The sequence below is a fragment of the Trichechus manatus genome, unplaced genomic scaffold, assembly GCF_000243295.1.
Source record: "Trichechus manatus latirostris isolate Lorelei unplaced genomic scaffold, TriManLat1.0 scaffold00029, whole genome shotgun sequence".
Taxonomy (NCBI): Eukaryota; Metazoa; Chordata; class Mammalia; order Sirenia; family Trichechidae; genus Trichechus; species Trichechus manatus.
The window spans coordinates 17491205-17505535 of NW_004443965.1; the positions used below are offsets into that span (position 1 = coordinate 17491205).

Genomic DNA, 14331 nt, shown 5'->3' on the forward strand with positions numbered 1-14331 from the left:
TGCCTTTTCCAAAATGTAATACAGTTGGCATCATACTGTATGTATTTTTTCAGACTGGAGACGTGGAGGAGCCTTAAATGTGTATTACTAAGTGATAAAAACCAGTCAGAGATTTATCTGATTTGAAATGCACACCCGCAAGGCTTTTGAGTATACTTTTGAAACCAGTGTTTTAGGGAGATTATTTTGACAAATTGTATTCAATGGGTAAAAAAGAAGAGAGCCCAAAACACATGTCTGATAAAGGACTTGTATCCAAAATATACGAAGAACTCAAAACTCAACAACAAGAAAACAACAATCCAATTACAAAGTGGGCAAAAGATCTGGACAGACAGCTTACCAAAGAAGATATACAGATGACAGATAAGCACATGAAAAGATGTTTAACATCATGTCATTTCCAGTTGCTGTCAAGTTGATTCTGATTCATGGTGACCCCACGTATGTCATAGTAGAACTGTGCTCCATAGGATTTTCAATGGCTGATTTTTTTGAAAGTAGATCGCCAGACCTTTCTTCAGGTGCACCTCTGGGTGGGCTTGAACTTCCAACCTTTCGGTTAGCAGCTGAGCAAATTAACTGTTTGCACCATCCAAGGACTTTTCATATGTCATGGAATTGCAAATTAAAACAATGAGATATCACTGCACACCTATTAGAATAGCTAAAATCCAAAACAGTGACAACACCACATGCTGGCGAGGATTTGGAGCAACAGGAACATTCATCATTGGTGAGAATATACTTTGGAAGACACTGTGGCAGTTTCTTACAAAACTAAACATGGGCTTACCATATGATCCAGCAACTGCACCCCTAGGTATTTACCCAAATGAGTTAGAAAAAAAGTATGTTCACCAAAAAAACTGCACACGAATGTTTAGAGCAGCTTTATTCATAATTGCCAAAATTTGGAAGCAAACAAGTTGTACTTCAATAGGTGAATGGATAAACTGTGGTACATCCATACAATGGAGTTATTCAGCAATAAAAAGAAATGAGCTATCAAGCACTTTTCAGTCAGGTTCTACAATTTACTGCTTTGTAGCATGTCTAACTACCTGAAATCATATCATGTATTTAGTTGTCTATTTAGTTGTCTATTTATTTTGTTTGTCCTAGGGGAGAATGTAAGTGTCTTGAAGATGAAATTTTTTCATGTACACAGTTACAGCTACACAAAAAAAAAAACCAAACCGGTTGCTGCTGAGTCGATTCCGACTCATAGCGACCCTATAGGACAGAGTAGAACTGCCCCATAGGGTTTCCAAGGAGTGCCTGGTGGATTCAAACTGCCATCCTTTTGGTTAACAGCTGTAGCTCTTAACTACTATGCCAACAGGGTTTCCAGTTATAGCTATAGGGTCCGACAAATAGCACATATTAAGAACATATTCGTTGAATAAATGAATACAACTTAATGGGTACTTCCCATTGCTTTATTTCATGTATATTAATCTTCTTTTCCCAATTAAGAGTATGAGTTTCTTTAAGTTGGTATTAGATCTTTTAACGTTATATGGCATAGAATCCCTAAATATGGTGATATTCTTATCCTTCAGTAAATGATTGATTGACAATTGGAGTACTAACTGGTGACTTCAAGAGGTTGACTTGTTCTTCAACAAAAATGGGCTTAAGAATGCAGAATATGGGAAAGGGACCAAATTAAACTATTAAACATTTTTATTTATTTGTAGTCTAATGCTACATTGAATCCTGCTGATTTGCTGAGTCTCTATGTATGTGTGTGAATGCACGTGTATGTGTGTACACGTATACATATACACACACTCAGTTTCACATATTTGCATACTGATCATGTATTTTAGTGGTCTGTATTCTACAGAGTAGGGAAAGATCAATTTGTACGTAATTTTTGAGTTAAGGAATATTTACAAAAGAAACATTTAGCTTATTAAAATATTCTAAAATTTTTAATGAGTGATTATGGATTTGCAAACTTAAACTACATCTTATGGGTGTAGCATAGGAGCCCTGGTGTGCAGTCATTAAGCTACTAACTGAAAGGTCAGCAGTTTGAACCCACCAGCTGCTCCATGTGACAGTCTGCTTCTGTAAAGATTTACAGCCTTGGAAACCCTGTGGGGCAGTTCTGCTCTGTCGTACAGGGTTGCTATGAGTCAGAATTGACTCAACGGCAGTGAATTTGGTTTTTTGGGTTTATGGGTATAGCAGGAAAGATGTTTATAGCTTAAACATTTTTATGGGTATGATATGAGCTATTTAACCAATCTTCTACAAGTTGATATTCAGAATGTGAATAGTAAAATTAATAGCCAACCCTAATATAACTCTTTATATGCTAGGCACAGTTCTAAGAGCTTTACATATATTAACTCATTTAATTGTTTTAACAACCCTATGAAATAAGTAATATTATTATCTTCATTTTCCAAAAAACCAAAAACCAGTTGCCGTCAAGTCAATTCCTACTCTGGTGACCCCATGCATTGCAGAGTAAAACTGTACTTCATAGGGTTTTCAAGGCTATGACCTTTTTGGAAGCAGTTCTCCAGGCCTGCCTTCTAAGGTAGCTCTAGGTAGGTTTGAACTGCCAGCCTTTAGGTTAATAGTCATGTGCTTTAACCCCTGTGCCAGGGATTCCATCCTCATTTTACAGATAAGGAAACTGAGACTCAGAAGGGTTAGTAACTTGCCCAAGGTCCCACAGCTTGTAAGTAATGAAAACCTGTTGCTGCTGAGTTGATTCCAACTCACAGTGACCCAGTTGACCCTATAGGACAGAGTAGAAATGCCTTATAGCGTTTCCAAGGCTGTAATCTTTATGGAAGCCGATTGCTACATTTTTCTCCCACAGAGCAGCTGGTGGGTTAGCAGCTGAACACTTAACCACACCACCAGGGCTCCTTGTAAGTAATGAAGCCGGATTTAAACCTACACAGTCTGGTTGCAGAGTTCATACTCTTAAAATTTCTTATAGATAATGCTGCAGTAAGCATACATGTATATATTTATGCAAGTATATCTATCTGTAGCATAGTTCATACGAGTAGACTGTCTGGGTGAAAAGATATGCCTTTAAAATTTTGGTAGATGTTGCCTATTCTCTTACAAAGAGATTGATTCACCAGCAGTGCATGCCTCTTGTTCCATAATTTGTCAATATTATTTATTATCAAATGTTTCATTATTGCCAGTCTGAGTGAAAAATAACTCTTACTAATTTTTATTTCCATAAATAATGAGTGAATTTGAGAATGCATTTTTTTCATTTAAAAGGCATTTGTAATTTATTTTTTAAATTCCTCATTTGTGTCCTTTGCCCATTTTTTGTTGAGTCCTTGTAAATACAGGGGTTTATCTCATCTACGGCTAGCAGGTGTTAGGTGCAGTTTCATAGATATTTAAAGCAGGCGGCCTCTAAGTGGCTAAAAATCTGCTTATTTGAGGTATTTTTAAAACAATTGGATGTGTACAAATTTGAGTTTAGTGCCAATGGGCTTTTTTGGTCTAATGGGCCTCAGCTTGCTCTGAAGAAGTAAACGACTTGGGACCGATATATAGAGGTATATAGAGACCATGTTTAGCTCATTTATATAACAGGTACCAGTCATATTGCGTTAGGGCCCACCCTACGTCAATATGACCTCATATTTCCAAATAAGGTCACATTCACAGGTATTGGAGGTTAGGACTTCAACATATATTTTTGGGGGACACAATTCAACCCATAACACCTTTCCATTAAAGCGGATGACTATCCTATTACAGTGGATGAGCTGAATATACACTTATCTTAAGGCGACTCCTCTACTTGTGCACTAGATCCCATTCTTTCTTCAGTTCCTCTTCTGGATCAGTAATATTTCTTTCTCTTATTGTATCATATAAAAATGATGTATTTTCTCACATCTTAAACAAAATCCCTCTCTTGACCCTACGTTTCTTTCCAGCTACCACCTTATTTCTCTCTTTTCCTTTATAGAAAAAACTCCTGAAAAAATTTTATATACTGGATAGATACAATTCCTTGGCTTCTCTTCTCTCTTGAACCCACTCCAATCAGGCTTTCACTCCCACTATTCTACTGTAACTACTCCTATAAATGTTAACAAAGGCCTGTGTATTTACTCCAATGAAACTATTGTGACAAATTACCCCAAAACTTGGTGGTGTAAAACTATCATTTAGTATGCTCATGGATTTTGTTATTCAGGAATTCAAACAGGGCACAGCAGGAACAGCTGGTCTGTGCTCCACAGTGTCTGAGGCCTTGACTAGATGAGTCAAAGCCTGGGGGCTGAGTCATCAGAAAAGTTGTTTTTGTGCATGTTTGGCAGTTGATGCTACGTTTTGTCTGGGAACCTCATTTCCTTTCCATATGGGTTTCTCCATGTGATCTCTTCTTTTTGGGCTAACTTGGGCTTCCTCCCAGCATGGTGGCGGGTGGCTGTGTTGAAAGAGAGCCAGGTGTAAACTCTATTGCCTTTTATGGCTTAGTCTAGGAAGTTGTGTGGTGTCACTTCTTTCATTGTATTCTATTCATAAAGGCAGTCACAGAATCACACCAGGTTCAAGGAAAGTGGAAACAGACTCTGACTCTCTGTGGGGAGTGACAACTTGAAATATTGCTGTGACTATTTTTGGAAACTACAGTCTACCCCATCCATATTGCTAAAGTAATTGTTAATTTTTTGTTTATATCTTACTTGATATATTTCTAGTATTTGACACAGTTGATCCGTCTTCCTTGAGTAGTTTCTTATCTTGGATTTCAAGATATCATACTTTTGATTTTCCTCTTGCCTCACTGGGGTTCCTTCTCAGTTTATTTAGCTGGTTCTTTCTCATCTCCTCAACCTCTCTAGATCTGGAACTCTTCTCATTTCTATCTGTACACTCTCCTTTTTCTAATCTCACCCAGCCTCATGGCTTTAAATATTGTCTGTATGGTGGTGACTCTGAAATTTTATCTCTTGCCTGAAATTGTCCCCTGAACTCCAGACATGTATATTCAATTGCCTAATCAATGTACTCATTGCCATTGAGTTGATTCCAACTCATAACTACCCTATAGGACAGAGTAGAACTGCCCCATAGGGTGTCCGAGGCTGTAAATCTTTTGGAAGCAGACTGCCACATCTTTCTCCAGCAGAGTGGTGGTGAGTCTAAACTGCTAAACCCTTGGTTAGCAGCCGAGCAGTTAACCAATATGCCACCAGCGCTCCTAGCTCTACTAATAGACACCTCAAATTTAGCATGTCATAAATTGAATTCTTAAGGAGTCTGGTGGTGCAGTGGTTATGCACTCAGCTGCTAACTGCAAGGTTGGCATTTAGAACCCACTAGCCAATCCATGGGAGAAAGATGCAGCAGTCTACCCCCATCTCATTTGACAAATGTGGTCGATTTGATTCCTGTGCATTCCATCCAGCAAAGTCCACATGCATAGTCACCATTTATGTTGAAAAAAGGTATTTCCAATGAATAAACTATGAGAGAATAAATTTTTATTGTGTTACACCACTCAGTTTATTGCGTTAAGTCACTCAGGGGCCAACTGTGAAACAGGCCATCATTTGTTCATATGCAAGTTCAATTTGAAGCTAAAGAAAATTAAAAAGTCTATGATAGCCAAACTATGACCTTGAGTATATCCCACCTAAATTTAGAGACCATCTCAAGAATAGATTTGACCTACTGAACACTAATGACCAAAGAGCAGATAAGTTGTAGGATGACATAAAGGACATCATACATCAAGAAAGCAAAAGGTCATTAAAAAAACAGAAAAGAAAAAAAAAGGAACAAAATAGAAGTCAGAAGAGACTCTGAAACTTGCTCTTGAACGTAGAGTAGCTAAAGTGAATGGAAGAAATTAATAATAGAGCTGAACAGAAGATTTCAAAGGGCAGCTCGAGAAGACAAAGTATTACAATGAAATGTGTGAAGACCCGGAGTTAGAAAACCAAAAGGGAAGAACATAGTTGGCATTTCTCAAGCTGAAAGAACTGAAGAAAAAAAATTCAAGCCTCGAGTTGCAATACTGAAGGTTTCTATAGGTTCATTATGAGTTGGAATTGAGTCAATGGCAACGGGTTTGATTTTTGTTTTTGGTATGGGCAAATTATTGAACGAAGCAGGAAGCATCAAAGGGAAATGGAAGGAATACCCAGAGTCACTGTACCAAAAAAGAATTGGTCAATGTTCCAACCATTTTAGTGGGTAGCATATGATCAAGAACCGATGGTACTGAAGGAAGAAGTCCAAGCTGGACTGAAGGTACAAGCAAAAAACAGGTCTCCAGGAATTAATGGAATACCAATTAAGATGTTTCAACAAACAGATGCAATGCTGGAAGCACTCGCTTGTTTATGCCAAGAAACTTGTAAGATAGCTACCTGGCCAACCAACTGAAAGAGATCCATATTCATGCCCATTTAAAAGAAAGATGATCCAACAGCATGTGGAAATTATTGAACAACATCATTAATATCACATGCAAGTAAAATTATGCTGAAGATAATTTAAAAGTGGTTGCAGCAGTACATAGGCAGGGAACCGCCAGAAATTCAAGCGAGATTCAGAAGAGGACGTAGAAAAAGGGATATTATTGCTGATGTCAGATGGATCCTGGCTGAAAGCAGAGAATACCAGAAAGATGTTTACCTGTGTTTTATTGACAATGCAAAGGCAATCAACTGTGGATTATAATGAATTTTGGATAACATTGTAAAGAATGGGAATTCCAGAACACTTAATTGTGCTTATGTGGAACCTGTACATAAACCAAGAGGCAGTTGTTTGAATAGAACACGGGGATACTGCATGGTTTAAAATAAAAAAAGATGTGCATCAGGGTTGTACCCTTTCACCATACTTATTCAGTTTGTATGCTGAGCAAATAATCCAAGAAGCTGGACTATATGAAGAATAACATGACATCAGGATTGTAGGAAGACTCATTAACAACCTGTGATATGCAAATGACACAACCTTGCTTGCTGAAAGTGAAGAGGACTTAAAAACTTACTGGTGAAGATCAAAGACTACAGCCTTGAGTATGAATTATACCTTAACATAAAACAAAAATCCTCACAACTGGACCAATAAGCAACATCATGGTAAACAGAAAATATTGAAGTTGGCAAGGGTTTCATTTTACTTGGATCCATAATCAATGCTCATGGAAGCAGCCGTCAAGAAATCAAATGATGTATTGCATTGGGCAAATCTGCTGCAAAAGACCTCTTTCAAGTTTTAAAAAGCAAGAATGTCACCTTGAGGACTAAGTGCACCTGACCCAAGCCATGCTATTTTCAATCACCTCATTGCATGCCAAAGCTAGATAATGAATAAAGAACACCAAAGAAGAATTGATGCCTTTGAATTAAGATGCTGGTAAAGAATATTGAATATACCATGGACTGCCAGAAGAATAAGAAAATATGTCATGGAAGAAGTACAGCTGGAATGCCTCTTAGAAGCAAGGATGGTGAGACTTTGTCTCACATACTTTGGACATGTTATGAGGAGGGACGAGTCCCTGGAGAAGGACATCGTGCTTGGTAAAGTAGAGGGTCACGGAAAAAGAAGAAGATGCTCAACGAGATGGATTGACACAGTTGCTGCAACAATGGGCTTAAACATAGCAACGATTTTGAGGATGGTGCAGGACCAGACAGTGTTTTGTTCTGTTGTGCCTAGGGTTGCTATGAGTTGGAACTGACTCAACGCCGCTTAACAGCAACAATAGCAACATAGTTCTGGAGGCTAGAAGTCCAAAATCAAGATGTCAGCAACGTTGGTTTCTTCTGGAGGCTCTGAGGGAATTGTTCTATGCCTGTCTCCTAGGTTCTGGTGGTTGCTTATAGTCCTTGACATTCCATGTCTTGCATCTGCCTCATTCCAATCTCTCCCTCCATTTTCACATGGTGTTCTCCCTGTGTATTTTTCTGTGTCTCTGTTTTCTTATAAGAACACCAGTCATTGGATTAGGGCTCACTCTACTATAGTACGACCTCATCTTAATTCATTTTATCTACAAACACTCTATTTACAAATTAGGTCATATTCTGAGGTTCCAGGAGGACCTGAATCTTTGGGGGACACTCTTCAACCTTGTACACTTGGATCATTTCAATAGCTTTTTAACTGGTTCCTTGCTTCTATCCTAACTGTGTGTAACTAACCAAGTTATACTGTTAAAACAATTTGAATCATAGCATTCCTCTGCTCAAAACTCCAATAGCTTATCATGTCACTCAGAGTAAAAGCTCAAGTCCTTAAAATAGCCTGCAAAGCCTATATAATCTCACCCCTGTTGTCTCTCTGACCTGATCTCCTACAACTTTGTGCCTTACTCTCCTCTAGTCACACTGACCTCTTTACTACTCTAGGAACGCAACAGTCATACTTCTGCGTCCAGGCCTTTACACTTGCAGTTGTTTCTGCCTGGAGCCTCTTCCACTAGATACCCTGTGGCTCACTTCCTTACTTCCTTTATGTCTTTGCTCAGTTCTCAACTTCTCAGTGACCTTACATGACCACCTTATTTAAAGTTATATTGTCCCTACTCTAGCACTTCCTATGTTTCTTGTCTGTGCTGTGCTTTTTTCTGTAGCACTTATAAATCATTTGATATACTATGGTATATCTATATATATTTTTCATTTTCTTTTTGGTTTATTATCTGTCTTAGCTAGAAAGCAAGCTCCAAAATAGGGTTTTTATTTATTATTATTTTATTTATTTATTTATTTTTGGTCTATTTTGTTCACTGCTATATCCCTAGCTCCTAGATTAGTATCTGGCAGGTAATAGGTCTTCAAAAAATATTATCGAATGAATAAGTATTTTTCCTTTGGTTTTTCTTGTCATAAGGCTAAGAAAATCATACAGCACCATGTCAATGAATCAGCAAGATCTAGATCCAGTTAATACTGCAGATGTGGATGATGTTGCAGATGCTGAAAAAGAGCTTATTGAAGAATGTGAAGAAATATGGAAGGATATGGAAGAAGTAAGTATCAAGAGATAAAAGTGATATGTCAATTAATAAAAGATTTAAATCTATTTCAATAAAAGTTAGATGTAGGAAAGAAATAATTTTGTTGACTCCTGAGAGCAATTATATGATAAATATTTATTAATCTTTAGACCTATACTAGGTGAGAGATAGACAAAAAAATTATGGCAGTTCCTGCTGTCAAGGAAATTACAATCTTATAGAGGCAATAGCCATTATACTATGTTATACTACAATACTAGAAGTATTGTGGAAGAGGTTAAAAGACTGTACTTAGGAAGGCTGTCAAACCTAGACTGATGAGGTCAAGGACAGCTTTCTAAATGAAAGCATTCATTTCTAAAGGATGGATAGCAGTTAGCCTGTGAAGGTGGGGGAGATATACAAAGCAAAAACAACAAAATGTGTGAAAGTTGAGAGAGCTTTGAGAACTGTAAGTAGAATATCATGGCTAATGTAAATTTGGAGAAGGATGACTTGTGGGATGAGACTGGAGAGGTAATCAAGGGCAAGAGCATGAAGGGTTTTGCTGAGCTTATACTATGGGGAGTCATTAAAGGATTATAATCATGGAATAACATGATCAGATATGCAGTTTGTAAAGATTAATCTGGTAACTGTGAAGAAAGTGGAATGCAGAAGAGTTATATTAATAGTAAAAGAACATTTAGGAAGCTCTAGTAGTAGCCCTAGGAAGCTCTTTTATACTTTTAGTAGTAGTCTGGAGAGCCCTGGTGGCGCAGAGCTGCTAACTGAAAGGTCTGCATTTCAAACCCACCAGCCACTTGGCGGGAGAAAGACATGACACTCTGCTTCTGTAAAGATTACAGCCTTGGAAACTCTGTGGGGCAGTTCTGCTCTGTGCTATGCAGTTGTTATAAGTTGGAATCTACTCGACAGCAACAGGCTTGGTTTTAGTAATAGTCCTAGTAAGAAATAATGAAGGTCTAAATACTGTCATTGTAAGAGAGAAGAATGGATTCAAGAGATACTAAGGAGATGGTCGGACTTGAGGTTAACTGGATATAAAATGGGAGGGAATTTTTATGGATAGTTTCAAGTTCCTGGTTTGAGCCATTGGGTGGTTGGTAGGATTTTTCCCTAAAATAGAGGCTACAGAAGTAAGAAGAACACATAGTTAGGACTTTGGATGAAAGCATGAATTAATTTAGAAAATTTTGAGTTTGAAGTATATGTACAATTTGAGTTAATGAGATAGAACCACTTTTGATACACTACAAAATGTTACTAAAAATTTATTCTACTTAAACTAGCATAATGTATGATGTACTCTACAGACATTTTTAGCATCCTATTCTTTCACTATGAGTTGGAGTCGACTAGCCAGCAACGGTTTTTTTATACTTTGCAGTAAAGTTTCAGATTAGGGTGGATTAGTGGTTTTTTTTTTTCTCTTTTCTTCTTTTTAAAAATAGTTTTAACATAAGTCCTTGCTACTCTGTATCATTAATGGTTTTTCAAGATGATTTATAGAATCTGTTTTTTTGCTTTTGGTATTTTTTCAGTATAGATGTTTAGATTTAAAAATAAAATTTTCTTGTAGAAAAATACTGCAATAACCACAAGTAAATTTAAATTACCCATATTTTTACCTTTCAGATATAATCACTATCAGCAGTTTTGAATTTTTTTAATGGCACAGAAACAATGTCTCTCAAAGGCTTTATTTTCTTATGATCTTAACTACCTTGTTACCTATTATTTTTCTAATATGATACTTTCCCTCTTATTTTCTTGCCTTCAATTTTTCCATTATCTAGCTTCTAATTCACCCTAGCTATTAGTTTTTGTTCTTTTTCTTTATTTCCTTATACTCACTTTATTCTGTATAGGGTTTTGTACTCCTCTCCCCCCACGCTTTTTTTTTTTTTTTTTTTTGATGTATTCACCTTGGGATCTGTTTGTCTGCCTTCCTGATCTTCTTGCTTAGGAAGTGACAAATTTAAGCAAACTCTTTTCTTACATTAGAGAACTCTGATGATGCAGTGCTTAAGTGCTGGGCTGCTAAATGAAAGACTGGTGGTTTGAAACCACCAGCCAATCCGGGGAAGAAAGATGTGGCAGTCTGCTTCCTTAAAAGATTTATAGCCTTGGAAACCCTATGGGGAGTTCTACTCTGTCCTGTAGGCTTGCTGTGAGTTGGAATCAACTTGACGGCCATAGGTTTTTATTACATTTACTGGTATGAAAGGGGAGGGAAATTGTCTATGGCTTACGGTTTGTGACATGTTTTTCTTTACTTTTTAAATCAAGTGTCAGAATAAATTATCGCTTGTTGGCACGGAGACACTTACCAACTCAAATGCTCAGGTAAGAATCTTTTTTTTTTTCCTTCCTAAAAATAAGTAAGTGAAATTCATTGTGTTTTGGGAAAGAAGCGTATCTGTCTATATTTTTTCCAAGTATAATTGCTTTTTTAATACCTGTAATCATGGAGCCCTGGTGGCGCAATGGTTAAGAGCTCAGCTGCTAACCAAAAGGTCGCCAGTTCGAATCCTCCAGCAGCTCCTTGGAAATCCTATGGGGCAGTTCTACTCTGTCCTATAGGATCATTATGAGTCAGAGTCGACTCGACGGCAACATATTTTTTTTTAAGGTGTGCTTAATCTTTCAAAAAATTCTCTATTCCATCTGATCTAAGAGTAAGAAGAGGTATTCTAAAGACTTTTGAACAAGATATTGTAAATAAATAATTTTTTTAAATTTATGTTTTAACAGCTATATACATTTTATAGCAGAATGAACTGCTGGTTGACTGCTATTATGATACCTTGTTAAAAATTAGAACAATGCACCACAACTACCAATTGGACCGAAACTACTATGGCCTCCACCAGACTGAGTCCAGTATACCTAGATGGTACCTGGCTACCACCACTGACTGCTCTGACAGGGATCACAGTAGAGGGTCCCGGACAGAGCTGGAGAAAAGTATAGAACAAAATTCTAACTCACAGAAAAAGACCAGACTTACTGGCCTGACAGAGACTGGAGAAACCCCCAGTGTATGGCCCCCGGACACCCTTTTAGCTCAGTAATGAAGTCACTTCCAAGGTTCACCCTTCAGCCAAAGATTAGACAGCCCCATAAAACAAAACGAGACCAAAGGGGCACAACAGCCCAGGGACAAGGACTAGAAGGCAGGAGAGGACAGGAAAGCTGGTAATAGGGGACCCAAGATCAAGAAAGGAGAGTGTTGACATGTTGTGGGGTTGTTAACCAATGCCATAAAACAATATGTGTACTAACTGTTTAATGAGAAACTATTTGTTTTGTAAACCTTCATATAAAGTACAATAAAAAGAAAAAATGAATAAAATTTAAAAAAAAAATTTAGAACAAGGGCTACCCTACATTTTGTTACAGTAGCTACAGATATTACTGTGTGAAATCTTAAAAAGATTAATATATCCAGTGTAATAATTAGAGCACTATGAAATTTGTTTAGAAATAGACAAATCAATTAGTGAAACAGATTAAAATCTAAAATATGACAAAGATGATAGTTCAAATCTATGGGAAAATAATGAATTATTTAATAAATGGTACTGGTACAACTAGATATCCATCTGGAAGAAAATAAAATTGGACCTCTGTCTTTCATGATATAATGGTACAATATAAATTCCAGATGGGTTACCAGAAAAATCTTGTAAAAAACTAGGAGACTGTATGTGTAATACAGGGACATGGGAAAACTTTTTGTCAAATAGTAGAAATCTAGACATTATGAAAGAAAACCAAGATATATTTGACCATATGAAAATTTAAAGGCATGAAATGATAAAAATTCCAAGAGCAAAGTCAATACACAAACGATATCAATGAAGATTCCCCAAAACTGATGGTTGTTGTTGTTAGATGCTGTCAAGTCAGTTCCGACTCATAGAGACCCTACACACAACAGAATGAAACACTGCCCGGTCCTGTGTCATCCTCATGATTGTTGTTATGCTTGAGCCCATTGTTGCAGCCACTGTGTCAGTCCATCTCGTTGAGGGTCTTCCTCTTTTTTATTGACCTTCTACTTTACCAAGCATGATGTCCTTCTCTGGGGACTGATCCCTCTTGATAACATGTCCAAAGTGTTTGAAACGAAGTCTCACCATCCTCCCTTCTAAGGAGCATTCTGGCTGTACTTCTTCCAAGACAGATTTGTTCATTCTTTTGGCAGTCCACGGTATACTCAAAATTCTTTGCCTACACTATAATTCAAAGGTGTCAATTTTTCTTCGATCTTCCTTATTCATTGCCCAGCTTTCAGGAGCCAATTTAAAGGTGCGCCTGCTATCCAAATTTGGTGTCATTAGAACATGAAAAGTAATAATGGCTATCATTGGGGATAATAATATGAAAAAAAAAAAAGAATCCAATCCACAAGATAGCTACTAGAGCTAGTAGACAAATTCAGCAAAGTTACAGGCTACAAGATCAACACATAAAAATCACCAGCAGTGAACAAGGAAATTAAGAAAACCGTATGCAATACATCTAAAATAATAAAATACCTAGGAATAAATTTAACCAAGAAGGCAAAAGACTTGTATACTGAAAACTACAAAATATTGCTGAAAGAAAATTGAAGAAGGTCTAAGTAAATGGAAAGACCAGTGTTTGTGGATTAGAAGACTTAATATTAAGATGTCACTACTGCCCAAAGTGATCTACAGATTCAAGGAAATTCTTATCAAAATACCAACGGCATTTTTTTTTTTTTTTTTTTTTTGCAGAAATGGAAAGGCTGATCCTCAAATTCATAGGGAATTGCAAAGAGACCCAAATAGCCAAAACTATTTTGAAAAAGAACAAAATTAGAGGACTCACACAGGATGCACTTAATTTCCCCAACAAGAAGTTGTAATAACTTGTATGAAGTGTTGTCTTCCAGGGAAGCTCATTTGATACTTTCTGCTTAATGTTTTTATTGGGTGCTGGTCATACAGGCATCCTCTTCCTAGCAGGTAGCAAAATACCAGACTTCCAGAAGGAAAGCAGGTGATCAGCATAAACAACATGGTTACCACAGTTTAGGCACAGTGAGCTGTTCTTTCAGTTATGTTGGTTAGAACCTTCTGGAAATCCCAGCTCCCAAATGCCAGCTAAGGGCTAACTTTGTGTGCAGGATTTTTTAAGGATAGCAGTCTCAGGCCGGCTATGTCACCTCTTTTCTGCCTACTTATTAACTGTAAAACTTCAGTATTAAAACTAAGTCCATTTTCTGATGCAAGGAATGAGATATTTTAAATGAAAAAATAGCAGACTTTCTCAATTTTTTTGAGCTTAATTACTTTAGA

At 37.1% G+C, this 14331-nt stretch overlaps 1 protein-coding gene across 4 annotated transcripts in view; it reads left to right on the forward strand.

The window, feature by feature from the left end:
• The window catches only part of CENPK (centromere protein K), a 46507-nt gene that overhangs the window by 1301 nt on the left and 30875 nt on the right, over positions 1 to 14331 (forward strand). For all 4 annotated transcript variants that reach the window (XM_004374546.2, XM_023729604.1, XM_023729603.1 and 1 more), the window contains exons 2-3: positions 8872 to 9010; positions 11291 to 11347. In XM_004374546.2, coding sequence (XP_004374603.2) covers positions 8894 to 9010; positions 11291 to 11347 — 174 coding nt within the window. In that variant the 5' untranslated portion in view covers positions 8872 to 8893. The remainder of the gene's footprint in view (positions 1 to 8871; positions 9011 to 11290; positions 11348 to 14331) is intronic.